Source organism: Hypomesus transpacificus, chromosome 16 (genome assembly GCF_021917145.1).
Source record: "Hypomesus transpacificus isolate Combined female chromosome 16, fHypTra1, whole genome shotgun sequence".
Lineage (NCBI taxonomy): Eukaryota > Metazoa > Chordata > Actinopteri > Osmeriformes > Osmeridae > Hypomesus > Hypomesus transpacificus.
The window spans coordinates 436,019-462,420 of NC_061075.1; the positions used below are offsets into that span (position 1 = coordinate 436,019).

General features: G+C 52.5%; 2 protein-coding genes across 6 annotated transcripts; both read left to right on the forward strand.

The window, feature by feature from the left end:
- The first annotated feature begins 1,670 nt into the window (after positions 1–1,670).
- On the forward strand, positions 1,671–6,685 carry scly (selenocysteine lyase). Of its 5 annotated transcripts, none has more exons than XM_047036892.1 (13): positions 1,671–2,082; positions 2,420–2,520; positions 2,657–2,766; positions 3,167–3,267; positions 3,425–3,611; positions 3,807–3,934; positions 4,209–4,367; positions 4,539–4,666; positions 4,935–4,971; positions 5,106–5,189; positions 5,299–5,401; positions 5,595–5,670; positions 5,898–6,685. In XM_047036892.1, exons 2-13 carry the CDS (start codon positions 2,423–2,425, stop codon positions 6,058–6,060), a joined length of 1,374 nt encoding a protein of 457 aa, XP_046892848.1. In that variant the 5' UTR covers positions 1,671–2,082; positions 2,420–2,422; the 3' UTR covers positions 6,061–6,685. The 5 variants fall into 5 exon arrangements, with proteins under 5 accessions (XP_046892848.1, XP_046892847.1, XP_046892852.1 ...); XM_047036891.1 differs by having other exon boundaries at positions 1,671–2,034; XM_047036896.1 differs by having other exon boundaries at positions 1,671–2,034; positions 5,599–5,670.
- A 1,066-nt stretch (positions 6,686–7,751) lies between these two features.
- LOC124478696 (espin-like protein) lies at positions 7,752–25,918 on the forward strand. Its single transcript, XM_047037070.1, has 11 exons — positions 7,752–8,045; positions 10,982–11,172; positions 12,842–13,028; positions 15,792–15,974; positions 16,199–16,330; positions 22,766–22,924; positions 23,033–23,191; positions 23,272–23,397; positions 23,473–23,631; positions 23,874–24,038; positions 24,241–25,918. Exons 1-11 carry the CDS (start codon positions 7,752–7,754, stop codon positions 25,738–25,740), a joined length of 3,255 nt encoding a protein of 1,084 aa, XP_046893026.1. The 3' UTR covers positions 25,741–25,918.
- Positions 25,919–26,402: the final 484 nt, after the last annotated feature.

The window sequence follows — 26,402 nt, forward strand, 5'->3', positions numbered from 1 at the left end:
TCTTCATTGGTGTCTAAGCTGAGCGCTCACCCAGGAACAAGGGCTGTCAATGGGCCAGGACTCTGTCACATTCCCCCTACTGCTGGTTCGCTTAGAGATTCAGAAAGCAGATTGGAGAAATGACTGGGGTGACTTCAGCCCGGTGGGTTTACGAGCGTGTCCTAGATAGCATGCTCAGACACAGAGGGTCCTAGGCCAGCCAACCTAGACAGCATGCTCAGACACAGAGGGTCCTAGGCCAGCCAACCTAGACAGCATGCTCAGACACAGAGGCACGATTGTAAATCTCCATCAAACAAAAAGCCTACTGAAACATAAACCTAATGTCTGTCCAGGCACCATGTAAACAGTGCTGCTGTGTCAAGACTAAGGGACGGCTGGGAACCATTTTAAATATTTACAGCTCTTCTGAGCAATGCTTATTACAGTAAAACATCCATACCTGAGTGTATACCTGTTTGACAGTGCTCTTTGTGTTGTGGGAAGCTATGGATATTAGACTGAACATAAATGAACATGGATCACTGACTCAAAATCTCCAATCTTCATGTATTGTAAAACCACAAAGTGATATTGGATAAAAAGGAACAGCATTGTATTTGCATACAGCTATTGTGTGTTTTGAAATTATTATAATTCTCTTGGAGAGGAAGCTGTAGGATATTACAGCTGAGGCGATGTCATAAGGAACATCATATACAGTATCAAAGACAAGTCTGGCTTAGTCTGCTCATGGTCTGTGTGTGTGTTTGTGTGTGTGTTGGTGTGTGTATTCTGCTGTATGTAAGTCTTCGTGTTGTGGTGTCTCGCCATGCAGGCAGTTTTGATGCTTGGCTGTAGTTTTTGTTTTCAGCTGAAGAATGGGGCGCTTGCTTTGTTATTTGAGGAGAAACACCTTGAGGTGCACTGTATATCAGGTATTGTCTGATGTCAGAACATCCGTCTCGTTTGACTGTCTGCCTACCAAAGTTCCACTGGTGCAACACAGAACAAATACACTGAATGTAACAGAAACAAACTATCAAACTTATTGCTATATTGGATTGTCGATTGCAAACCTATTTAACTGGTTTGGGTGCCGGATACAGTCAATAACTCAGTCAATAAGACTATTTGTAGGAAGTAGTATTTAATTTAGGCCCCGTAGACATTGTTACACAGTGTTAGTGTTCAGTATATTACTATAACTGTTCCTCTGACCACAGTGTCCTTCACTAAACCCTGACAGCCTTGCAAAGCAGAACCTTTTCTAACCATCACCTCGGTTTCCATTTGTGTGCTTCCATATTTAACCAGAACTGTTTGTCATTAGCTCTGTCGAACTCCACACATAATCCTTTTTTCCTATTTTTTTCATGTTCATTTGCATTGTATATAGACATGATTGCTGTGAAAGATGTATTATAAAGCCGTAACCCGTTTATACCATCTTAAATGGGCAGTAGTTCAATCAATGTCTCTATTTGAGTGTTGGAGTTAAGCGTCAAATGTTTGTGTACACTAAACACATTGTCAGATATGAAATAAACGTGAAACATTATGCAACACTATCAATGTCTGCCCGTTTGTTTCTTTGCTTCTTACATGACTAGAGGGAACTACTGATTTTGAACAGCCCACAACTGTAAGGGTTAACATAGATGTCAACATGGCACTTCCGGTTCCAGAAGCGTCAGTGTTGAACTAAAAGGTCCACGTTTATACGATAAATAATGAATCGGGATTCACATCGTTTTGTCTCAACGCGGCCGGTCGACCGGTCGTTCCTCAGTGCTAAGATATAAAGGAACGACAATATATGTATATCATTGTTTCCCATCATAACTAGCCGTTGTTGGCTGTGGGTCTTACCTGCATCATAACGACTCAAACTTCTTGCTACACTTTTGTTTCGAATCGGCGGCACCAAACTGGTGCACCGCGAGATGACCCTACAAACGTAAATAAGAGCGGAGTCTCATCGAAGCTCTAATTTCGAAAGCTGGTTAGCAAATCATTGACAAGCTTTTTTCCAGCCACCTTCGCGTCTCAAAGGTTGGACAGTCGTAAACTTGAAGTGTCTGTTTTTATTGTGATACTGATGTGGGTGAAACAAGCATCCTTTTCTCTAAACAGCTTGTTGTTGACATGAGTAAACTGATTTGCTAGCACCCGCTACACAGCTAACGTTAGTAAACTGCTTGTGTCCATGGATGGACACGCATAATATTTTAGCTACTGTAGCTAATGGCTAGATAGGAACTACTGTACTGTTGTGACTTTGGTCATGTTCAGCTAGGCATTACCTACGTTTACTTTGTCTCACGCTCACTCGGTCACAGACGTACCCCATAACTTAAACCAGTTATCTATCTAACTTCCTCTGCCACAAATTCACTATAACAAAATCAGCAATTGTCTTTGTGACTTTTTTCAATAGTTTATGATGACTGACCCAGGCGCGAGCTGCAATAAAGGCCACCACCATCATCATCACGCATATCATGACCATACACTGGATCACCCGTCAGATGTGGACAGGTTTGACCAAATGAATCCACATTTGTAAACAACTCGTTTTTGAAACGTTCAGAAACGTTTACTAACGCTAACTCTGGCTAATGCTTGTCTGTTTTCTTTACCGGTGTCATCACCCGTTCCAATAACCATCATGCAGGATCTACATGGACTACAATGCTACCACCCCTTGCGAACCTGAGGTGGTCCAGGCCATCTCCGATGCGCTTCTGGAGGCGTGGGGGAACCCTAGTAGCGGCTACGCTGCCGGTGAGAAGCTGGTTGTGATACCTAGCTTCCGTCCAGTCCTGTTGATATAGCTGGTCTATGGAAGCAAATCAGTGACATCATGTTTTGAATTGAAGGCATAAAATATTTCATATTGACATTTAAACACCACCAAATGTGTTGGTTTTGAATTAACCTCCTTAAATTTGAAATATAAATTAATTTCAAAGTAAAAAAAGAAATTCAGGTTGCTCAAATTCGAAAAGTAAAATTCAGATCCCAAAAACTAAAAAATAAATTGAGTTAATTTGACTTCAGTCGAAATTTGACTTAATTTAGCTGAATCGGTTAATCACTGCATCCCTCTACTATGTCCAGGTGTTCATTTCAGAACCCTGCCTGACTAGTTTGATGTGATCCACATCTTGGTTTTTCGCCCCAGGTGTAAAAGCCAAGCAGGTGATCAACCAGGCCAGAGAGGATGTTGCCCGCATGGTGGGCGGCAGCACAGAGGACATCATCTTCACCTCAGGAGGAACAGAGGTGTGCAAGACATAACACAGCTTCACTGACACTATCAGAACATCATTTAGCTTTAAGTCACTATTCTTATCTGTTATTTCTTTCAGTCCAGCGTGTCCTGTGCAGGGCAGCGTTGGGTTTTACCTGGTCAGTGACGTGTGATCCTCTTACCTTCCAGGCCAACAGCCTGGTGTTCCACACGGCTGTGGAGCACTTCAACAGGAGCTGCAGGGAGGAGGAGCTGTCTGTGGGGGGGAGACGGCTCCTCAACGGGGCCCCAGACGTCCCCCACATCATCACCTCCAGCGTGGAGCACGACTCGGTGACCCTGACCGCCAACCACCTGCAGAAGGAGGGCAGGGCAGGTGGGTCCATGCTACCCGTGTTGTGACTGTTCAGGCTGGACACAAACCCTCGGTTTATGAAAGTTAGTACACCAGTGGTCGTAGCTGCCGAAAATAACACTTGAGATACTTTCTGTCTTGTTCTTTACATCTTCAAGTTGTCTTTTTTGAATCCCTGACGGTGGCTCTAAAATCCTCGCTTGGTTTCTGCCACAGATGTGACGTTTGTGCCAGTCTCCAAGGTGACGGCCCAGGTGGAGGTGGAGGCTGTCATGGCCGCCGTGCGTCCCTCCACCTGCCTCATCTCCGTCATGATGGCCAACAACGAGACGGGGGTCCTGATGGTGAGACCAGACAGGAGAGACCAGACAGGGGAGACCAGACAGGAGAGACCAGACAGGGGAGACCAGACAGGAGAGACCAGACAGGAGAGACCAGACAGGAGAGACCAGACAGGGGACACCAGACAGGAGAGACCAGACAGGAGAGACCAGACAGGGGAGACCAGACAGGGGAGACCAGACAGGGGAGACCAGACAGTCTTGATTGTGAGAAGAGCAGGATTATATAACGTACTAAAACATCATCTGTCATATTGTCCCCGCCCCTCCTCCTCAGCCAATCAAAGAGCTTGGTCAGAAGGTACGCGCCCTCAACAAGCAACGGCACCAGTATCCCAGAATACTTCTTCACACGGACGCAGCCCAGACTATAGGAAAGGTGCCTGTGGACGCCCGCGACCTGGAAGTGGATTATCTCACCATCGTGGGTCACAAGGTCAGCAGCTCTCACTGGCTGTGTGAGGATGACAGAGAGGATGACAGAGAACAGAAAGTGCTGTCCCTTTCAGACTGGCTCCCACTCCGCTGCTCGTCATGTCAGGCGGCAAAAAGGCATGTTTACCCAGATATGAGATTCAGACGCTGTGATTGGTGGATGTAACCCTAGGAGGGCTGGTGTCTGTTGCAGTTCTACGGTCCCCGGATTGGAGCCCTGTATGTGAACGGCCCCGGGAGCTCCGCCCCGCTGTACCCCCTGCTGTTTGGAGGAGGCCAGGAGAGAAGCTTCAGACCTGGGTAGCGTTCATGCCAGCTTGAGCCTCTTCTGTTTCATCATTCATCAGCTGCCATGTACATCTAACACAACGTAGAACAGCCATCGCATACAGCACTCCTGCAATGTAGACCAGCTATGGTGCCAGACTTTTACTACCATACTTTTACCATCGTAACAGCTTAGAACACCTACCACCCATGTATACAGCAAGCTGAGGGTTAAGAATGAGCAGCAGAGGAAACTGTGATGTCTGACTGAGTCTTGAAGGACTCTTGTTTTCTCTTCCAGAACTGAGAACACAGCAATGATCGCTGGCCTGGGAAAGGTAGGTCCTCTGCTGTAGCCAGCTCTTCCTGGCCTGGCTGCCCAGGGTCTAGCTAGCAACACGCCAAGCTGAAGGGCTCTGTAGTGCTGCATGTTGGACATGCTCGTGGGTAAGCTGTGTTGTTGGGTTGTTAGGCTGCAGAGCTGGTGAACACCAACCTGCCTGGATACAGCAGCCACATGCTCAGCACCAGACTCTACCTGGAGCAGAGACTCAAGGTGAGACACTCATGACATAATTTCCTGTTAGCCTAGTACATCATTTCGTATCAGCCTCACGTTGAGTTGACATCCTGTTTGTGTGACCAGGCTGTGTTTGTGTGATCAGGCTGTGTTTGGGGAGAGCAAGCTCCATTTCAACAGCCTCTTCCCCGGCTCCGAGTGTCTTCCCAACACGTGTAACGTTTCCATCCTGGGCCCCGGATTGGAGGGTGAGTCGGGTCATGACCCCAACCTTGCTTCCTGCATTGTGATTGGTGTGTTTCAGTGTCCTCCAGCCCCGCTCCCAGTCTGGTCCCAGGGAGGTCGTGACCTGCCCCAGCAGGGCAGCTTGTAAACAACTAGCTCTGAATTATTTACACCTGTCCCCTCTCTCCCTCCCTCCTCTCTCTTCCCTCCCCCCAGGTAGGAAGGTGTTATCCAGCTGTAAGAGGCTGCTCGCCAGTGTGGGAGCTGCCTGTCACACAAACAGAGGAGACAGGTAAGAGGACGTTTCCCCTGCAGCACACCCATAACCACTACCTTCCCAGTATAACATCCTCCCTGCATCACCACACTGATACTACCAGTCTGACCACACCATGGTTATCACACTGGCCTCACCGGCATTACTACACCACCACACCATCGTAACCTGTGTCTCCCTAAATCCTGCTGTGTGTGTGTGTGTGTGTGTGTGGTGTCTGTGTGGTGTGTGTGTGTGTTCAGGCCCTCCCACATCCTGCTGAGCTGTGGCGTTCCTCCGGAGGTGGCTTCCAACGCCGTGCGCCTGAGCGTGGGCAGAAACACGTCGAGGGAGGAGGTGGAGCAGGCGGTGCAGGACCTGAGGGCTGCCGTGACAACGCTGGAGCTGGCCTCCATGTTGGGATGACGACGTCACCGTCACACGTGCTGTAAATAGGAGATGAGGAGCACTTGTTTTGCTGCCCTGTTGGTGGTTACGGGTCTGATCCATGGGTTACTGTGCTGGGGTGATGCTAATCACTCATGCCCAAGTATCTGCCAGTATTTCCAATAGTAATGGAGCCATACTGTATATACAGTAGTTACATACCTAGACATTGTGTGTGTTAAATAAAGCAAGGTCACAGTGCAGGGCATCTGCACTTCCATGAATACAATTACAAGAAAGCATTTATCTAACACTTTTTTGAGAGTTTTTATAAACTAAAGTGCATACAAAGGTGCACTTTGCACAATGGATGTGAGTGAATCAATTATTGAAACGTAAATATTTTGAAATGAATGACATTCCTCTGTGAAGGATGTTGAGATGTGTGTGCTTCCTGACGCCTGCTCAGGAGGACATGGTAGTCATGACGGGTGCAAACAGCCAGGCTGCTACCTGACTGATGTGGGCGGAGGGGTGGTGGTACAGAGCGCTCGTTACCTGCATCCTCACGGCCTCTGAGTCACCCAGGACGGGTCACTGAGGACTTTAGACAGAAGGAAACATGTTGATCTGATCTACTGTAATAAAACCTAGTGGCATTTCCCTTTTGTTTTACTGTCATTCATGTGTTAAAGAGCGATTTGTCTTAATCCCAGGTGAGTTGTAATCTCCCGGATTATACCTAGTGACCATTCCCTTTGCCCTTAAAAGATCAAGATGAATTTTTTAAAAAGCTGTTAATGTATATCGCTGGCTGTAATCCGCAGGGCCTGGCCGCGGCCGGCTCCCGTTACTCTGGTTTCCGTGGCGGCTCACGTCTGGTCAGCGGTGCGTGTGCCAGCGTGCGCTCAGCACAAAGAGGGCGGCGGGCTGCGAAGAGCACGGCTTTGTGTCTCTACCCGTCTGTCATTACCTTTCTGACTCACTGGCTCTGACCCTCCGCCCAGCACCCCGGCCCCCCAGCTGCCAGCTGTTCGCCACCACGGTGTCGCTTACCTGCCGGAGAGGAGGTGTATATGTGTGAGAGTGTGTATGAGACCATGTGTATGAGACCATGTGTATGAGAGAGTGTGTGTATGAGACCATGTGTATGAGAGAGTGTGTGTATGAGACCATGTGTATGAGAGAGTGTGTGTATGAGACCATGTGTATGAGAGAGTGCTGCCTGGGACAGGATCCTCCAGTTGTCCTTTGAGCAGCACAGTGAGCAGCACAGTGAGCAACACAGTGAGCAGCACAGTGAGAGCAGCACAGTGAGCAGCACAGTGAGCAGCACAGTGAGAGCAGCACAGTGAGCAGCACAGTGAGAGCAGCACAGGAGGAGCACAGTGAGCAGCACAGTGAGCAGCACAGTGAGAGCAGCACAGTGAGGAGCACAGTGAGCAGCACAGGAGGAGCACAATGAGAGGAGCACGGTTAGCAGCACAGGAGGAGCACAGTGAGAGCAGCACAGTGAGCAGCACAGTGAGGATTTACATCTAGTCATTTAGCAGACGCTCTTATCCAGAGCGACTTACAGTAAGTACAGGGACATTCCCCCCGAGGCAAGTAGGGTGAAGTGCCTTGCCCAAGGACACAGCGTCATTTGACACGGCCGGGAATCGAACTCGCAACCTTCAGATTACTAGCCCGATTCCCTAACCGCTCAGCCACCTGTCTCCTGACTGAGGATGGTGCTCCACCAGGCCCTGCAAGCAGCTGCCTGTGGGGACCTGTCTGTGCTGCGGGGGCTTGCTACCTCCGGGGGCGTCTCCCCGGACATCACCGACCTCCAGGGGGCGGGGCCTCTGCACCACGCAGCGCGCTGTGGACGTCTGGAGGTGCTGCGCCTCCTGGTGGAGGAGCTGGGGATGCGGCCGGACCCCCGAGCCCGGAACAGGGCCACCCCTGCCCATGATGCCGCCACCACGGGACACGCCCGAGAGCTGGAGTGGCTGGTGCAGCAGGGAGGCTGCAGCCTGGAGGTCAGTCTGGGGGGAGGGAGGGAGGCTGGAGGTCAGTCTGGGGGGGGGAAGGAGGCTGGAGGTCAGTCTGGGGGAGGGAGAGAGGCTGGAGGTCAGTCTGGGGGGAGGGAGGCTGGAGGTCAGTCTGGGGGAGGGAGAGAGGCTGGAGGTCAGTCTGGGCGGAGGGAGGCTGGAGTTCAGTCTGGGGGAGGGAGGGAGGCTGGAGGTCAGTGTGGGGGGAGGGAGGCTGGAGGTCAGTCTGGGCGGGGGGGAAGGAGGTCAGTCTGGGGGGAGGGAGGGAGGCTGGAGGTCAGTCTGGGTGGAGGGAGGGAGGCTGGAGGTCAGTCTGGGGGGAGGGAGGGAGGCTGGAGGTCAGTCTGGGGGGTGGAAGGAGGCTGGAGGTCAGTGTGGGGGGAGGGAGGCTGGAGGTCAGTCTGGGGGAGGGAGGGAGGCTGGAGGTCAGTCTGGGGGGGGGGGAAGGAGGTCAGTCTGGGGGAGGGAGGGAGGCTGGAGGTCAGTCTGGGGGAGGGAGGGAGGCTGGAGGTCAGTGTGGGGGGAGAGAGGGAGGCTGGAGGTCAGTGTGGGGGAGGGAGGGAGGCTGGAGGTCAGTCTGGGGGGAGGGAGGGAGGCTGGAGGTCAGTCTGGGGGAGGGAGGGAGGCTGGAGGTCAGTGTGGGGGGAGGGAGGGAGGCTGGAGGTCAGTCTGGGGGAGGGAGGGAGGCTGGAGGTCAGTGTGGGGGGAGGGAGGGAGGCTGGAGGTCAGTCTGGGGGGAGGGAGGGAGGCTGGAGGTCAGTGTGGGGGGAGGGAGGGAGGCTGGAGGTCAGTCTGGGGGGAGGGAGGGAGGCTGGAGGTCAGTGTGGGGGGAGGGAGGGAGGCTGGAGGTCAGTCTGGGGGGAGGGAGGGAGGCTGGAGGTCAGTGTGGGGGGAGGGAGGGAGGCTGGAGGTCAGTCTGGGGGGAGGGAGGGAGGCTGGATGTCAGTGTGGGGGGAGGGAGGGAGGCTGGAGGTCAGTCTGGGGTAGGGAGGGAGGCTGGAGGTCAGTCTGGGCAGGGGGGAAGGAGGTCAGTCTGGGGGGAGGGAGGCTGGAGGTCAGTCTGGGTGGAGGGAGGGAAGCTGGAGGTCAGTCTGGGGGATGGAAGGAGGCTGGAGGTCAGTGTGGGGGGAGGGAGGCTGGAGGTCAGTCTAGGGGAGGGAGGGAGGCTGGAGGTCAGTCTGGGGGGGGGGAAGGAGGTCAGTCTGGGGGGGGGAGGGAGGCTGGAGGTCAGTCTGGGGGAGGGAGGGAGGCTGGAGGTCAGTGTGGGGGGAGAGAGGGAGGCTGGAGGTCAGTGTGGGGGAGGGAGGGAGGCTGGAGGTCAGTCTGGGGGGAGGGAGGCTGGAGGTCAGTCTGGGGGAGGGAGGCTGGAGGTCAGTGTGGGGGGAGGGAGGGAGGCTGGAGGTCAGTCTGGGGGAGGGAGGGAGGCTGGAGGTCAGTGTGGGGGGAGGGAGGGAGGCTGGAGGTCAGTCTGGGGGGAGGGAAGGAGGCTGGAGGTCAGTGTGGGGGGAGGGAGGGAGGCTGGAGGTCAGTCTGGGGGGAGGGAGGCTGGAGGTCAGTGTGGGGGGAGGGAGGGAGGCTGGAGGTCAGTCTGGGGGGAGGGAGGGAGGCTGGAGGTCAGTGTGGGGGGAGGGAGGGAGGCTGGAGGTCAGTCTGGGGGGAGGGAGGGAGGCTGGAGGTCAGTGTGGGGGGAGGGAGGGAGGCTGGAGGTCAGTCTGGGGGGAGGGAGGGAGGCTGGATGTCAGTGTGGGGGGAGGGAGGGAGGCTGGAGGTCAGTCTGGGGGGGGGAAGGAGGCTGGAGGTCAGTCTGGGGGGGGGGGGAAGGAGGTCAGTCTGGGGGAGGGAGGGAAGCTGGAGGTCAGTCTGGGGGGAGGGAGGGAGGCTGGAGGTCAGTGTGGGGGGAGGGAGGGAGGCTGGAGGTCAGTCTGGGGGGAGGGAGGGAGGCTGGAGGTCAGTGTGGGGGGAGGGAGGGAGGCTGGAGGTCAGTCTGGGGGGAGGGAGGGAGGCTGGAGGTCAGTGTGGGGGGAGGGAGGGAGGCTGGAGGTCAGTCTGGGGGGAGGGAGGGAGGCTGGAGGTCAGTGTGGGGGGAGGGAGGGAGGCTGGAGGTCAGTCTGGGGGGAGGGAGGGAGGCTGGAGGTCAGTGTGGGGGGAGGGAGGGAGGCTGGAGGTCAGTCTGGGGGGGAGGGAGGGAGGCTGGATGTCAGTGTGGGGGGAGGGAGGGAGGCTGGAGGTCAGTCTGGGGGGGGGAAGGAGGCTGGAGGTCAGTCTGGGGGGGGGGGAAGGAGGTCAGTCTGGGGGAGGGAGGGAGGCTGGAGGTCAGTCTGGGGGGAGGGAGGGAGGCTGGAGGTCAGTGTGGGGGGAGGGAGGGAGGCTGGAGGTCAGTCTGGGGGGAGGGAGGGAGGCTGGAGGTCAGTGTGGGGGGAGGGAGGGAGGCTGGAGGTCAGTCTGGGGGGAGGGAGGGAGGCTGGAGGTCAGTGTGGGGGGAGGGAGGCTGGAGGTCAGTCTGGGGGGAGGGAGGCTGGAGGTCAGTGTGGGGGGAGGGAGGGAGGCTGGAGGTCAGTCTGGGGGGAGGGAGGGAGGCTGGATGTCAGTGTGGGGGGAGGGAGGGAGGCTGGAGGTCAGTCTGGGGGGGGGAAGGAGGCTGGAGGTCAGTCTGGGGGGGGGGAAGGAGGTCAGTCTGGGGGAGGGAGGGAGGCTGGAGGTCAGTCTGGGGGAGGGAGGGAGGCTGGAGGTCAGTGTGGGGGGAGGGAGGGAGGCTGGAGGTCAGTCTGGGGGGAGGGAGGGAGGCTGCAGCCTGGAGGTCAGTCTGGGGGAGGGGGGGGGGGGTTGGTCTGGAGGTGAAATGTATCTGTCATGGTTCCTCTGTGTTCTCCAGACTGTCATGGTTCCTCTGTGTTCTCCAGACTGTCATGGTTCCTGTGTTTCAGGACCGAGATGTGGCAGGTAACACAGCTCTGCACCTGGCGGCACGATTCGGCCGGACGGAAGTCGTTCATTGGCTGCTGTCTGCCGGGGGCGTGGCCGAGGCGGAGACGTTGTGCGGGGCTGTCCCTGCCCACTACGCTGCTGCCATGGGCAACCTGACCTGTCTGAAACTACTGCTGCACCAGGCCCCTGGGTAACAGCCGCCCCTCCCTATCTCTCTCTCTCTCTCTCCCTTTCGCTCTCGCTCTCTCTCGCTCCCTCTCTCTCTCTCCCTTTCTCTCTCTCTCTTTCTCTCTCTCTCCTTTTCTTTCATGAATGTAGAACATATAGCAGAGATCATCCATAACTAGTGTCTGGTGAAGACGTCATATTCAAGATGGTAAAAGAAGCCACAGTTGATAATAATCCAGACACCTTTAGATCTGTTTGTTTTGAGGACTAGAGTGTCTCTCCAGGATTAGGGGCATGTTTACTCCTTGCATGACTCCTGTGACCCACAGAGAAAGCCTGGGGATATCCTGTGACTCTAACCTGGGGATATCCTGTGACTCTAACCTGGTCCTGGGTGACGTGACATATGATCCTCAGAGCATGGGGAACTCACACACACACACACACACAGATCCACACACACTCAAGCTTCAGCCATCCGTGCCCCACTGAAACAGCAGAGATCTCTCCACCCAGCGTGTGTGTGAGGGCACCGTGACAGTGCCACTAGACCTGGGTCTAATTAAAGAGAAGAGGATCTGGAGAGAATAGGGCAGGGCAGCATGACCCACATATCGAACTACCCCGGGGGTTTTACTGCTAATCAGAATGGGAAACACTGGAGACCGATCTGGGTTAGGCCAGAATTCAAGACTTTCAAAGTGTAACTAAACTCTTTTTTTAGTTACACCCCATTGATTTCAACTCATCACTTGATTTTGACTAATATTTGCTTGTGTAGTGTTTTTATTTTGTGTTTTTTAAGTTTCTGCCTTTTCCAGATACTCTGGCATGTTCATGTAACACTTTCAGAGTTTGAAGAACCACCAAAATAAGTATTAATGAAGAATCCACCTTTTCACCAGAAAGCCCTTTACTCTCCCCCCTCCCCTCCTCTCCCCTCCCCCCTCCTCTCCCCTCCCCTCCCCTCCTCTCCCCCCTCCTCTCCCCTCCCCCCTCCCCTCCTCTCCCCTCCCCCCTCCTCTCCCCTCTCCCCTCCCCTCCTCTACCCCCCCTCTCCCCTCCCCCCTCCCCTCCCCTCCCCTCCTCTCCCCTCTCCCCTCCCCCCTCCCCTCCCCTCCTCTCCCCTCTCCCCCCTCCCCTCCCCTCCCCTCCCCTCCCCTCCTCTCCCCTCTCCCCTCTCCCCTCTCCCCTCTCCCCTCCCCTCCTCTCCCCCCTCCCCTCCCCTCCCCTCCCCTCCCCTCCCCTCCTCTCCTCTCCTCTCCCCTCTCCCCTCCCCTCCCCTCCCTCCTCTCCTCTCTCCCCTCCCCTCCCCTCCCCCCTCCCCTCCCCTCCTCTCCCCCCTCCTCTCCCCCCTCCTCCTGTAACAGAGACCGTCAGGCCTGGATGGCTCTCCGCTCATGTCAGGTTCTCACACAGTCAGCCCCTCTGGGTTACCGGAAGGAAGGAGGTGTATTTGCGTGACACGGACAGGGTCACAGCATCACATGTGACCATCAGCAGTGCCTGAATAATGCAGGCTGGCACTATGTCTGTCCCATGTCCGTGACACAGAGTGGGCACACCAGAGCTCAACATGTACAGAAGAGAGTTGATGCTGACCTTTCGACCTCTGTGTTGCATAACAGTTGCTAAGAATTTAAACGTGAAACTCCCTCCCCAGTAGTCACCCTTTCCCCCCCACCTGACAGGTGTGTGGAACGCCAGACAGCCCTGGGAGCCACGCCCCTCTACCTGGCGTGTCAGGAGGGTCGTCTGCACGTGGTGGAGTACCTGGTGAGGGACTGTGGAGCGGATGTGCAGCGCAGGGCCAGGGACGGTATGACAGGCCTGCATGCCGCTGCACACATGGGCCACCTCGCTGTGGTGGTCTGGCTGGTGAGTGGCCCTCCCCCTGGACTGCACCCTAGTCTCCCCACTGGTCTCCCCATGGTCTCTGTGTGTGTGTGCTCAGTCTGATCCCCATGTCCTCTCCCTGGTAGGCCAACTGTGCTCAGTCTGATCCCCATGTCCTCTCTCTGGTAGGCCAACTGTGCTCAGTCTGATCCCCATGTCCTCTCTCTGGTAGGCCAACTGTGCTCAGTCTGATCCCCATGTCCTCTCTCTGGTAGGCCAACTGTGCTCAGTCTGATCCCCATGTCCTCTCTCTGGTAGGCCAACTGTGCTCAGTCTGATCCCCATGTCCTCTCTCTGGTAGGCCAACTGTGCTCAGTCTGATCCCCATGTCCTCTCCCTGGTAGGCCAACTGTGCTCAGTCTGATCCCCATGTCCTCTCTCTGGTAGGCCAACTGTGCTCAGTCTGATCCCCATGTCCTCTCCCTGGTAGGCCAACTGTGCTCAGTCTGATCCCCATGTCCTCTCTCTGGTAGGCCAACTGTGCTCAGTCTGATCCCCATGTCCTCTGCCTGGTAGGCCAACTGTGCTCAGTCTGATCCCCATGTCCTCTCTCTGGTAGGCCAACTGTGCTCAGTCTGATCCCCATGTCCTCTCCTGGTAGGCCATGTGCCTCTCTCTGGTAGGCCAACTGTGCTCAGTCTGATCCCCATGTCCTCTCTCTGGTAGGCCAACTGTGCTCAGTCTGATCCCCATGTCCTCTCTCTGGTAGGCCAACTGTGCTCAGTCTGATCCCCATGTCCTCTCTCTGGTAGGCCAACTGTGCTCAGTCTGATCCCCATGTCCTCTCTCTGGTAGGCCAACTGTGCTCAGTCTGATCCCCATGTCCTCTCTCTGGTAGGCCAACTGTGCTCAGTCTGATCCCCATGTCCTCTCTCTGGTAGGCCTCTCTCTGGTAGGCCAACTGTGCTCAGTCTGATCCCCATGTCCTCTCTCTGGTAGGCCAACTGTGCTCAGTCTGATCCCCATGTCCTCTCTCTGGTAGGCCAACTGTGCTCAGTCTGATCCCCATGTCCTCTCTCTGGTAGGCCAACTGTGCTCAGTCTGATCCCCATGTCCTCTCTCTGGTAGACCAACTGTGCTCAGTCTGATCCCCATGTCCTCTCTCTGGTAGGCCAACTGTGCTCAGTCTGATCCCCATGTCCTCTCCCTTGTAGGCCAACTGTGCTCAGTCTGATCCCCATGTCCTCTCTCTGGTAGGCCAACTGTGCTCAGTCTGATCCCCATGTCCTCTCTCTGGTAGGCCAACTGTGCTCAGTCTGATCCCCATGTCCTCTCCCTGGTAGGCCAACTGTGCTCAGTCTGATCCCCATGTCCTCTCTCTGGTAGGCCAACTGTGCTCAGTCTGATCCCCATGTCCTCTCTCTGGTAGGCCAACTGTGCTCAGTCTGATCCCCATGTCCTCTCTCTGGTAGGCCAACTGTGCTCAGTCTGATCCCCATGTCCTCTCTCTGGTAGGCCAACTGTGCTCAGTCTGATCCCCATGTCCTCTCTCTGGTAGGCCAACTGTGCTCAGTATGATACCCATGTCCTCTCTCTGGTAGGCCAACTATGCTCAGTCTGATCCCCATGTCGTCTCTCTGGTAGGCCAACTGTGCTCAGTCTGATCCCCATGTCCTCTCTCTGGTAGGCCAACTGTGCTCAGTCTGATCCCCATGTCCTCTCCCTGGTAGGCCAACTGTGCTCAGTCTGATCCCCATGTCCTCTCCCTGGTAGGCCAACTGTGCTCAGTCTGATCCCCATGTCCTCTCTCTGGTAGGCCAACTGTGCTCAGTCTGATCCCCATGTCCTCTCCCTGGTAGGCCAACTGTGCTCAGTCTGATCCCCATGTCCTCTCCCTGGTAGGCCAACTGTGCTCAGTCTGATCCCCATGTCCTCTCCCTGGTAGGCCAACTGTGCTCAGTCTGATCCCCATGTCCTCTCTCTGGTAGGCCAACTGTGCTCAGTCTGATCCCCATGTCCTCTCTCTGGTAGGCCAACTGTGCTCAGTCTGATCCCCATGTCCTCTCTCTGGTAGGCCAACTGTGCTCAGTCTGATCCCCATGTCCTCTCTCTGGTAGGCCAACTGTGCTCAGTCTGATCCCCATGTCCTCTCTCTGGTAGGCCAACTGTGCTCAGTCTGATCCCCATGTCCTCTCTCTGGTAGGCCAACTGTGCTCAGTCTGATCCCCATGTCCTCTCCCTGGTAGGCCAACTGTGCTCAGTCTGATCCCCATGTCCTCTCTCTGGTAGGCCAACTGTGCTCAGTCTGATCCCCATGTCCTCTCCCTGGTAGGCCAACTGTGCTCAGTCTGATCCCCATGTCCTCTCTCTGGTAGGCCAACTGTGCTCAGTCTGATCCCCATGTCCTCTCCCTGGTAGGCCAACTGTGCTCAGTCTGATCCCCATGTCCTCTCTCTGGTAGGCCAACTGTGCTCAGTCTGATCCCCATGTCCTCTCTCTGGTAGGCCAACTGTGCTCAGTCTGATCCCCATGTCCTCTCCCTGGTAGGCCAACTGTGCTCAGTCTGATCCCCATGTCCTCTCTCTGGTAGGCCAACTGTGCTCAGTCTGATCCCCATGTCCTCTCTCTGGTAGGCCAACTGTGCTCAGTCTGATTCCCATGTCCTCTCTCTGGTAGGCCAACTGTGCTCAGTCTGATCCCCATGTCCTCTCCCTGGTAGGCCAACTGTGCTCAGTCTGATCCCCATGTCCTCTCTCTGGTAGGCCAACTGTGCTCAGTCTGATCCCCATGTCCTCTCCCTGGTAGGCCAACTTCACAGAGCTGAGTGTCTCCAGCCAGGACCAGGAGGGCACCACCGCAGTGCACTTTGCCGCCTGCGGGGGTCACCACCGCGTGCTGGAGAGGCTGCTCCGCATGGGGGCCGTCCTCTCCAGGGACCGCTGGGGAGGAACACCCCTGCACGACGCTGCCGAACACGGGGAACTGGAGGTACGCCGTGTCACCTGTCATCCAGCAGAACTCTCCTTGTTCCTGTAGAACTACAGTCCTGTAGTCCACTTCTGTAAAACCCTACAAGACGGTAGCTCTCGAGGAACAGGGTTGGAATTCCCTACAATATAGTATGTTATGTACATACTGTAAATATAATATAAGAAATAATTGTGAATGTAAACTTATTTTAATGTTGTTTGGCTCTGTTTCCCCCTCCCCAGTGCTGCAGGATCTTGTTAGCCAATCAGGTGGAGGCGTCTGTGCAGGACATCGATGGCTTCACTGCAGCTGACCTGGCCGAGTACAACGGGCACTACGACTGTGCCAGTGTCCTGCGCATGGCCGAGAGATGTGTGAGCTCCCTCCACCCTGCTAGCTACACCCTGCTAGCTACACCCTGCTAGCTACACCCTGTTAGCTACACCGTGCTAGCTACACCCTGCTAGCTACACCCTGCTAGCTACACCCTGCTAGCTACACCATGCTAGCTACACCCTGCTAGCTACACCCTGTTAGTTACACCTTGCTAGCTACACCCTGTTAGTTACACCCTGCTAGCTACACCATGCTAGCTACACCCTGTTAGTTACACCCTGCTAGCTACAGCCTGTTAGTTACACCCTGCTAGCTACACCTGCTAGCTACACCATGCTAGCTACACCATGCTAGCTACACCATGCTAGCTAGCCTTGGTACCGAGTCCCTAGACATCCTGTCACCCTGCTAGCTACCCTAGCCCTGGTACCAAGAGAGGGAGGAAGAGAGAGAGAGGGAAGGAGAGAGAGAAGTTTCTCTGACCGGTTTTCCTTTCAACTTCACCTGTCAGTCTGAGAGAGACGTGAGTGAGGGAGGCTGAGGGTGGGAGGCCAGGTGCTCAGGGAGGCTGAGGGTGGGAGGCTGTGGGTGGGAGGCTGTGGGTGGGAGGCTGAGGGTAGGAGGCTGTGGGGGGGAGGCCAGGTGCTGCTAAGCCTGTGTCCTGGAGATGACGGACCGGTTCAGTTGCAGATGAGAACACTCTGAGACTCTTTTGTATTGTGTTGGTAAGCAAGACGCTCCTTAATCTGGATTGTTAATATTGCAGGGCTGACACCTTTTGCACCTAGCCTCGTCCTGAAAGCACAGACGATCTTAATCACAAGACGCAGACCTGAGAGACACATCTCTGTTCTTGGAAACATCGAATGTTGGTTCATTGATTTGCAACAGAATCTTTTTTCCCTATTTTCCATGTTATTATACAGCCAGATGAAAAACAGATGAACCGATTCTCTCATGGGAAAAGCGGAACAAGCAAAAAAAAAGAAAAGAGAAAATCTTTCTCAGACCGATCTGTCAACAAACTGACCCTCATTAACCTGTTAGCCACATGCTAGGAATATCCCTTTGGACTTACACAGAGAGACAGGCGAGAGGACAGGAGAGGAGGGGAAAGAAGAGGTGAGGAGGGGAGAGAAGTGTTCATATCTTTTATTTGAGGATGAGTGGGAGTCTGCTAGGCTATACCTCGAGTAATCCTCCCTTGCTCCCTCATTATCACCCTCTCTATTTCTCCCTCTTTCCCTCCCTCCTCTACCTACCCCCTTCCCTCCCTCCCTCCTTAGTGGAGAGCTAATTAGCCGCGGGGTTGCTTGGCTGTGGGATGTGGCTGGATCTGCTGGGAGAGGAGGGCCTATCGGTTACCTCTCTGTAGTGGCTCAGGTGGAGGGCCTGGGGCCGGTGGGGTTACGAGATCTGCAGGCTTCGGTTTCAGCGTTTTCACCGTTCTGATGCCTGGAAGCGGGCAACTCTATCCCTCCACTCAGCCTGGGGAGCAGGATGTCACTGGCTTCAAACACTCGTTTGATTGTGTGTCATGTTATTTTCCAGAGCTTGGAAGTGACAAGTCTGTCACTCAAAGTGAGCACTCCAGTGTCTGTGTGTGGTAGAATCTACAGTATTATGTTACTCTGCAACTCAAAATTAGAGATGCAGTCTGTCAGGGTTTAGGCCCTCTCTGTCTGAGACGAGTCCAGGCTGCTGTCTAAGTTTTGTGTTTTAACACAATATATTTACTTCCTGTTTGTCACTTGACAGCGAAGGATTTCCTATCCCAAGTAACTTCCTGTTCTGCAGCACAGAGGTGAAAGTGTCATATTTTAATCAAATTTCTGGTGGTGTTCTGGCATGTTCGCAAGCTTCAATCGCACTTTGTAGCATTCGACCGCTTCTCCAGTGTCGGCACGACAGCCTCATGTCCTTACTGTGACTCTAATGGATTGTTTGGGACTGCGTCCAGAGAGTTGCGTGCTTGGCTTCACATGTCTGGTTTGTTCCCAGAGAAGGTCGCCCTCCCTGTGCACGGCTCTCTCACTGCCTCTCTCAGTGCCTCTCTCAGTGCCTCTCTCAAACAGCTGCAATCAAATAAACAGCTGGCGACGCCGGGTTTATTTTACACTCATCTACAACTTCCCCTCTCCATTCACAACAAGCACTTGGAAATGACACAAGTTTCTGTAAGCAGGGCTGTTGTTTCCAGAAAAGCTTGGATCGTCCTTAAGCTGGCCTCCATGTACTGTACATAGCAGTAATGTGTATATATAATATATATATATATCATCTACTCACAGATCCTCTTCCAGTTGGGTTGTCATTGTCTCAGTTGTTGGTCAAAAAGACCAAGCTGTCTGTCAATAACAAAGCCTGTAAACAGGCCGTGAAGTCTACCAGCGGCTGGATGGGAGAGAGCTCAATCTTATGGGGGGGGGGGAGAACAACTCGGATATGAAGCTGATTGTGTCCACTAGAGGGCAGTAAGGACAGAGCCTGTCTCTTCTCAGCTCAGCCTGGCTACAGAACCGAGGGGCCCTGGCTGTTTCTGGTTAAACCCTCATCATCTCTCACATCACAGAGAGCTTCCAGCCCCAGAGATTCATCTTGGTAGAATCACACAGCCTTTGATGAAGCGGAGCTGAGTTTATCACTACTGGGGAGGCTCTGTCTCACTCTCTCCATCACTCACCTGTCTCACTCTCTCCATCACTCACCTGTCTCACTATCTCCATCATTCACCTGTCTCACTGTCTCCATCACTCACCTGTCTCACTCTCTCCATCACTAACCCGTCTCACTCTCTCCATCTCTCTTCTGCCTCCAAATGTGTCAGGCGATCAAAAGGATAAATCCAGGGCTTGGGTGTTGGTCAGTGGTGGAGATTTGACAGTGCATCCAGAGGTCGCAGGTTTGAATCCCCATCTGTACTTCACTTTGGATAACATCTAACATCTTCTAAATGAATTATGATTTCTCTGTTTTCAGTCTCGGATATTGAATGTGATTTGTGTTTGAGAAACTGGCAAAAGGTGGAAAGTGTTTCAGCTGTGTCCGGTCTCCTGGTTTTCCTCTGTGCTGTATCTGGTTTCCTCCTGGTTTCCCCGGAGGTCGGGGTATTGCCTGTGAGGATGCAGGTCAGCTGGTTGAGCTCAGACTGGAGGAAGTGAAACGTTGGTTGTGGAGGTGCATCCCGTGTGTGTGCCACCTGATCCTGCAGGATGCGGTGGATAGTTGTCACAACAGCTGCCTGTGTCCTCAGAACTGCTCATTCTCGCTAATGAGCTTCTCTGATACAGGATCTGCTGCTTATCTCTCCTCATCGCTGCAGGCATAATGTCAACAGGAGTTTTATCAGACTATCAACTCATACCTCCCCTACTGTAATTGGCAGCTTTTTCCACTTGACGTGAGAGACATCTCAGTTCAAATCTGATTAAAGTCGCATCATGAAACAAACCTTTTTCCTTTTTCAAAATTTTCACAAAGGGTTTCACAGATGCTCTTAAACTAGACGTCAACCCACTGAGACCCACCCTAACCATGGACCAGGTGAACCCTAACCCTGGACCAGGTGAAACTACCACACATTCCCCCCCCATCGTTTCAAATGTCTAGAAATCTCGGAGGCGTTGTGCGGAGCGTTCCACTCACCGGCCGTGAGTGGAAAAAACCCCGTAACCCTCAGGATAAAGTGTTTCTCAGGATAAGGTGTTTCTTAGGATAAAGTGTTTCTCAGGATAAAGTGTTTCTGTTCTGGCTGCTTTGACAGCCTCCCTCTGTTACCTCTCTGTGCCACAACATGGACATTGGTTTGTTCCTGCATTAGTGACATTACCGGCCACCCAATCCCACCTCTTAATAATTAACGGCAATCTCCGATCAGAGTTTATTGTTTATTGCCTGGCGCCGTCGTAGTCAGTGACAGAGACGAGCGATTGTTGATGAGGGTGTCAAACGGCAAGAGGCTGATCGACAGACTGGATCCCGAGTCTAGACTCGTGTTGTCCCGGGAACGGAGGAGTTGTCTGGATCGCTGAGTCGCCGGGGAGACTGCTGCTGCTCACACAGTCTGCTCTGTAGGCTGTTGGGAGTGCTGCTCAAGGTTGGATTGGTTTGTGTTTGTGTCTCAGCATTTTTGATCTGGGTTGTGCTGTTGTTTTTTTGTGTAGCTGTTACATGTATGGGTTTACTTCAATAGGACATGTGTTTCTTGTTAAATGAATATTAGAGTTTTTTATACTGACATCACACAGTTAATCACAAAATCATGAAATACACCAATACATTTACATTATTACTCTATATTAAATAGAAAGCACGTTAATAATCTGACTTGAAATTGAAAACATTTAAATTAAAGGCATATTTAATGTTTTATGGTCAGGGTTAGGATTGTGTTAGGATTGAACCATAACTTATCTCTCCCTTACAACCCCAATTCCAGAAAAGTTGGGACATTGTGTAAAATAAAATAAACAACAGAATACAATGATTTACAAATCTCATGAACCCATTATGTTATTCACAAAATAACATTTAAAACATGTCAAATGTTTAAACTAATGGAATGTACAATTTTAAGGAAAAAATAAGGTAATTTTGAATATGATGGCAGCAACACGTCTCAAAAAAGTTGGGACCGCGCTACGTTTACCACCGTGTAGCATCCCCTCTTCTCTGGACAACAGCCTGTGTCTGTCTGGGAACTGAGGAGACCAGTTGCTGGAGTTGTGGGAGAGGAACGTTGTCCCTTTTGTGTCTGATATAGGATTCTTGCTGCTCAACAGCTGCTGAGACGTGTTGCTGTCATCAAATTCAAAATTACCTTATTTTTTCATATTTTTTTTTACCTTAAATTGTACATTTCATCAGTTTAAACATATGTTCTATTGTGAATAACATAATGGGTTTATGAGATTTGTAAATCATTGTATTCTGTTTTTTATTTTATTTTACACAACGTCCCAACTTTTCTGGAATTGGGGTTGTACAACATCTGACGCACCAGATAAGATCAATGCTTTGCGGCTAAAATAATTCAGATTTGATGACAGTGCTTGGAGGTCTTTCCTTAATAGTTTAGATTTAGGTGAAATCAAGCTTCATCAGATCCATACATGCCAGCTGCTAGGATCACCAGCTGGACAGTAATAACATCATAATAGCAAAGTAGGCTACTACAAATATATTCATTAAGTAGCTGCTTTTACCCAAAGTGAGGTAGAGGGGGGATTTGATCCTGTGACCTCAATCCAATGTTCTAACCACGGAGTTATGTGGTTAACATATGAATTGTGTTCACAGGATGGATGTGAGTTGTTCCTCCTGAGTGTAAAGAAGCAGCACCCTGGAAGATCACTGAGGTGGGGAAAGACATGGATTTACATCTGGAAGCCCCTATGTGGGATTCTCACCTTACTGTATACATTCCACGTGGCCATCCGTCACTGTAAACCTCCTTATCGGGATCGTACAACGCTGGTTCGCTGTACTGGACTTGATTTAGTGTGTCAAAGAATGGCCTCTCTTTAGGAAACCTGGACAGGTTGATAGTGGTGTAATCGTGTCGGATAAAACATGTATATACTCTTAACAGCTAATGTGGATGGTAATAAGTAGGAATGCTGTTTATCCATGAAGAATTAAGTGGCTCTACATTTACAGTACCTGTATGTACTCTCGCCTATACCGCTGCCCACTGCCAATTAATCAGTTGGCCAAACAAGCCTGGACCCTTGGTAGCTCAGTGTGAGAGGGGTTCCTGATGGCCTGTTTGTCTGCAACACTGCAAGTGAGGCTTCATCTCTAAGCTGCTCTGGCTGTTCCCTGTCTGTGTAGCCTGGAGCAAGGGAGGATCAGAGCAGCAGAGACCAGCAGGCTGTTAGCACGTCTGGGTCGTGATTAGGAGAAGGTGCTGATGAAAACCAAATGCAGCTCATGAAACCCTCAGATGAGCAGAGGGGTCGAGGACGCTGAGCTGTTAGGAGAAGGTCGCAGAGGGATTTGGTTCCCCGCAGCTCCACCCGCTCACGCCACCCACCCTCAACCCCCTGTTCTCTGTTTGCGTGTTATTGTATTACACAACTTCTGTGATGTATTACACAACTTCTGGGAAGTTTACTCCCTGCTTGAGCGATGTCACAGCATATTTGGTGTTCGACATCAAAGAGCCGTGCGAGGACCACCTCACGGAGGCTGCAGCACGCAGCATGCAGCAGCCCCTGCCTTTGATGTTGTGTGTGCGTGTGTTTAATGCTGTCCTTGGAGAGCTACATTTGATATGCATTCTGCATGGAGTCCATTAGGATGTTACAGGTTCATTAAGGGGGGGCTGTAAATGTTTCCATGTCTTCAGCCTCCCTGTGGTGGTGTGAACCTGTGCCAGCTCTGTCCTGAGCCCAGGACGTGCTGCTCTAACCCAGCTGGGTCTCACTCTCCCTCCAGAGCTTGACTGTGCATTCTCCTCCTGTGTCGCACAGCCCTTCGCTGCGGATCAGCCCATTGAGGAAACAGACCCCGCAGAGGAGGAAGTGAGGTCAGCTGTCTCCTGGCAAACCAGCAAAGGGGACTACTACCATCGCCTTAGCGACCCACAAAGGGACTGTCACATCCGTGGTAGAGAGATGGAGAGCTTGAAGGTTGGAAGAACACTTCGACCCCCAAAAAAACAAACTTAAATTCGGTTTTATCCTTTTTCATCATCTCATTCTCATATCAAGGCGTAACAAGCTCTTTTGTTGTCCTAGCAACCAGAGTCTGAGGAGCCAGCCCAGGCCAGGTATCCCACAGCCCCCCCTCTCTCACACCAAGAAGGTTTCCTGGGAGATAAAAAACTTCTCACCAGTATGAAATCCATAAATTCTCTGAAGGTATCAGGAACTGGGGACATTCTTGCAAGACGAATGGTAACTACTTTCCACCTTAGATCCTATTCTTTAGATTCAGTTCATCCACGCTAACAAATATTTCTCTATATATCTTCAAGTCGGCTCCAGAGACCACTCGGAATGTGACGCTAGATGACAAGAAAGGTTTCCTTGGAGATAAAAAACTTCTCACTAATATGAAGTCCATCTGTTCTCTGAAGTCAGGGATCAGTGCAACACCAGAGGTCAGTACGTTCAATCTGATCCTGTTTATATTCTGTTCATCAAATCTAACTGGCTGTTCCGTCTTACTACGGTAGCTTGGCAAACCTGCTGAAGAGACATCTATCATCCTGCCTCAGAAGATGATGTTGGGTGACTGTAAAGGCCTCATGGGAGATAAGAAACTCTTGAACAATATCAAGTCCATGACCTCTCTGAAGGAATCAGGAATTGGGGAAACTTTCACTGGACAAGTCGTAAGTACTTTAGTAACTAGTAGGAGTGTACAGAGATGCCATTATCTGTATCTGTTCACCCCCCAAATGATCTGTATTCAGATAGAAACCAGAAGTGGGTAGGGCTTAAACCCAAAGTATTTTTATCGTGTTTTGTGATCATTTTACATGCCATCTATCTTACTTTCCTTCTTCAAAGTCTTCCTGTCTGTGAACTGAAGTGGAGGGTTTGATACTGACAGGAAGTGGTGTTCCTCCCACAGAACAAGATGGTGGTTCTGCCCACGGAGGAGGCCAACCTGTCAGACATCGACTACCTGGTTCCCACTCATGATGAGCGTGGCAGGCCCATCGCAGAGTGGAAGAGGCAGGTGATGGTGCGCCAGCTGCAGGCCCGGCTGCTGGACGAGGAGGACCAGCGCAGGAAGGTGAGATGCAGCAGAGGTGATTCGAGGTTCCTCTTCCTCTGCTGTGTGGTGTCTCGCTTGTGCATCAGCCCCCTGAGGAGTTAAAAATGCAGAAGCCTGTTGTTGGTCCTGTGGTTATTCCATACCACGCCATTACGTATCAGAAGAGAAATCCTCCCTGGTAATGTTCTGTATGTTGATCCAGTGTTGGTCTCCTTGGCAGGAGTCTGGGAGCAGGTATGCCAAGGTGAGCTGGAGGTACTCCCAGGCCCACAACGCCATCCTGGGTCCGTTTGGGGAGCTTCTGACTGAGGACGATCTCATCTACCTGGAGAACCAGATCCAGAACGTGTCCATGCAGAAGAACTGTGAGGGTTACGAGCTGGAGCTGTCCCGCCTGGCCGAGGAGCTTAGGCACATCCTGCCAGCGCCCATCGTCAACATCTCAGTCAACGCACAGTTTGGCAACGTCAAAGCCGAGCTCTCGCTGCCGGTGTGGTGCAACCGCATCTCGGGCATCGTGAAGAGCATGTCCTTGCTCATGACCAACCTGTCGGACCAGCCGTACTGCAAGATGCCCAACACGGACCTGGTGACGGTGTTCGGTCAGACCCCCGAGCGCCAGACCTCCAACCGGGGCCGCAGGGAGAGCCGCGAGAAGATCGAGAGCGAGATCCAGCAGTTTGGCGTCTCGGTGAGGAACCTGAAGTCGACCTTTGAGGGCGAGAGCTCGTCTCTGTCCGAGGACACGGTCTGTGAGTCGCCTCTGTCCCCTCCCACGCATGAGGAGAAAAAGGAGGAGGGAGGGAGGGGGGAGGAGCAGCACAGGGAGCAGAACAGCGACTCGGGTGGAGACTACGAGGAGAACGTGGTGAACGTCAGAGAGACCACCAGCCTGAGGAAGGAGCGCATCGTGGTCTTGTTCCTCGGCCACTGGAAGAAGTCGGCCTACACTGTGACCCTGAAAAGCAGGGACACCGCCGAGAGGAAGTCGAGCATGGAGGGGGGCGTGGCCGGGGAGAAGACAGGAGTGGAGCGCAAGCACAGCGCGGAAGGCTCTCCCACCAAGAAGATGATGGAGAACAGCTCCATGGGACACTTTTTCAAGCAGCGGAGCGCCGTCAACAAGATGATGAACAACTGGAGGAACATGACCTCCAGCGTCCCCTCCAGACAGGTCCGCCGCCTCCACAAACAGCAGGCCCTCTTTTCCCCGGAACAGTTCCTGCCGCGTGTGGACGGATCCTGCGTGGAGTACGACACCCTGACCCTGGATCTCTTCATGTTGGGGTACTTCCACATCCTGGAGCAGGAGCTGCCGGCGGAGGAGAGGAAGGTCAGGCACCTGCTCTGCTTCGAAGTGTTCGACCACCTGGGCCGCTTCACCTGGGAGACTGTCAGGGACTTCCACAAGGCGGTGGTGCAGGACATCGAGTCCGGGAACCGGGAGTGGAAAGACGGCTTTGAGGACCTCAAGGTGAAGTTCTTCGGTAATGCTCCTGAGTCCGAGGGGGAGAGTAAGACGAGCGTGCAGGAGAAACACTCGCTGCCAGAGGTCAGGAAGGTGCCCAAGGTCTTCGTTCAAACGCCGACCCCTGACGAAAGCCTGCTGAAGAAAGGAACTGACATTTCCAGCTTCAGCAACGACGAGATCTGCAAGTACATCGACCGGAGTTTTGCTTTCTGGAAAGAGAAAGAGGCAGAGATTTTTGATTTTGAATAATATTAGTGCTCATCTATTGTATCTTTTTTGATATTTTTGTATAATTTGTAGTCAGCTGACATAAAGTTTTTGGAAAACGGTGGATTGCTAGGTGTATTGTAAATGTGTCTTTTCTGAGTGTGAATATTCAGCTGTTTTTGCAATGTGTAAGATAAAAAGAATATAGATAGTGTTCAACATTTACAGTCCCCGACAAAGAGGGTAGAGTAAAGAGCTCAACAACTATGACAATAAACTATTAAGAAAATACTAAAATGTCTTTTTTTCTTCATACTTTTTTCATACTTTTTTTTTTATGAACACAGAAACTTGTCTCAGTTGTGGCCAAGTCTGTTGTTTACTTTAGCCGTGACGTTAGACATAGCGCTATGTTGTGAACCAGCGTTAATAACCTCACACATCTTGGCCCCTCATCGACACATGAGGCGCACAGCGTCTCACCGCCAATGTTACTTAACGACAGATATTGTCGTGTGTCCATGTCTGCCCTGGTATCAGTGAATTCATGAGACATCCTCCCTATCCAGTCAGAACTGCCTGTGACTGTTCCTTTAACAGCAGGTGTTCAGGGTGAAACCATGCTGGTTGGAATCTGACTTTGAGTCCCCCTGGCTTTGGAGCGACCAAAAATAGCCCGCTGAAAGACAAGCGGTCTGTCCCAA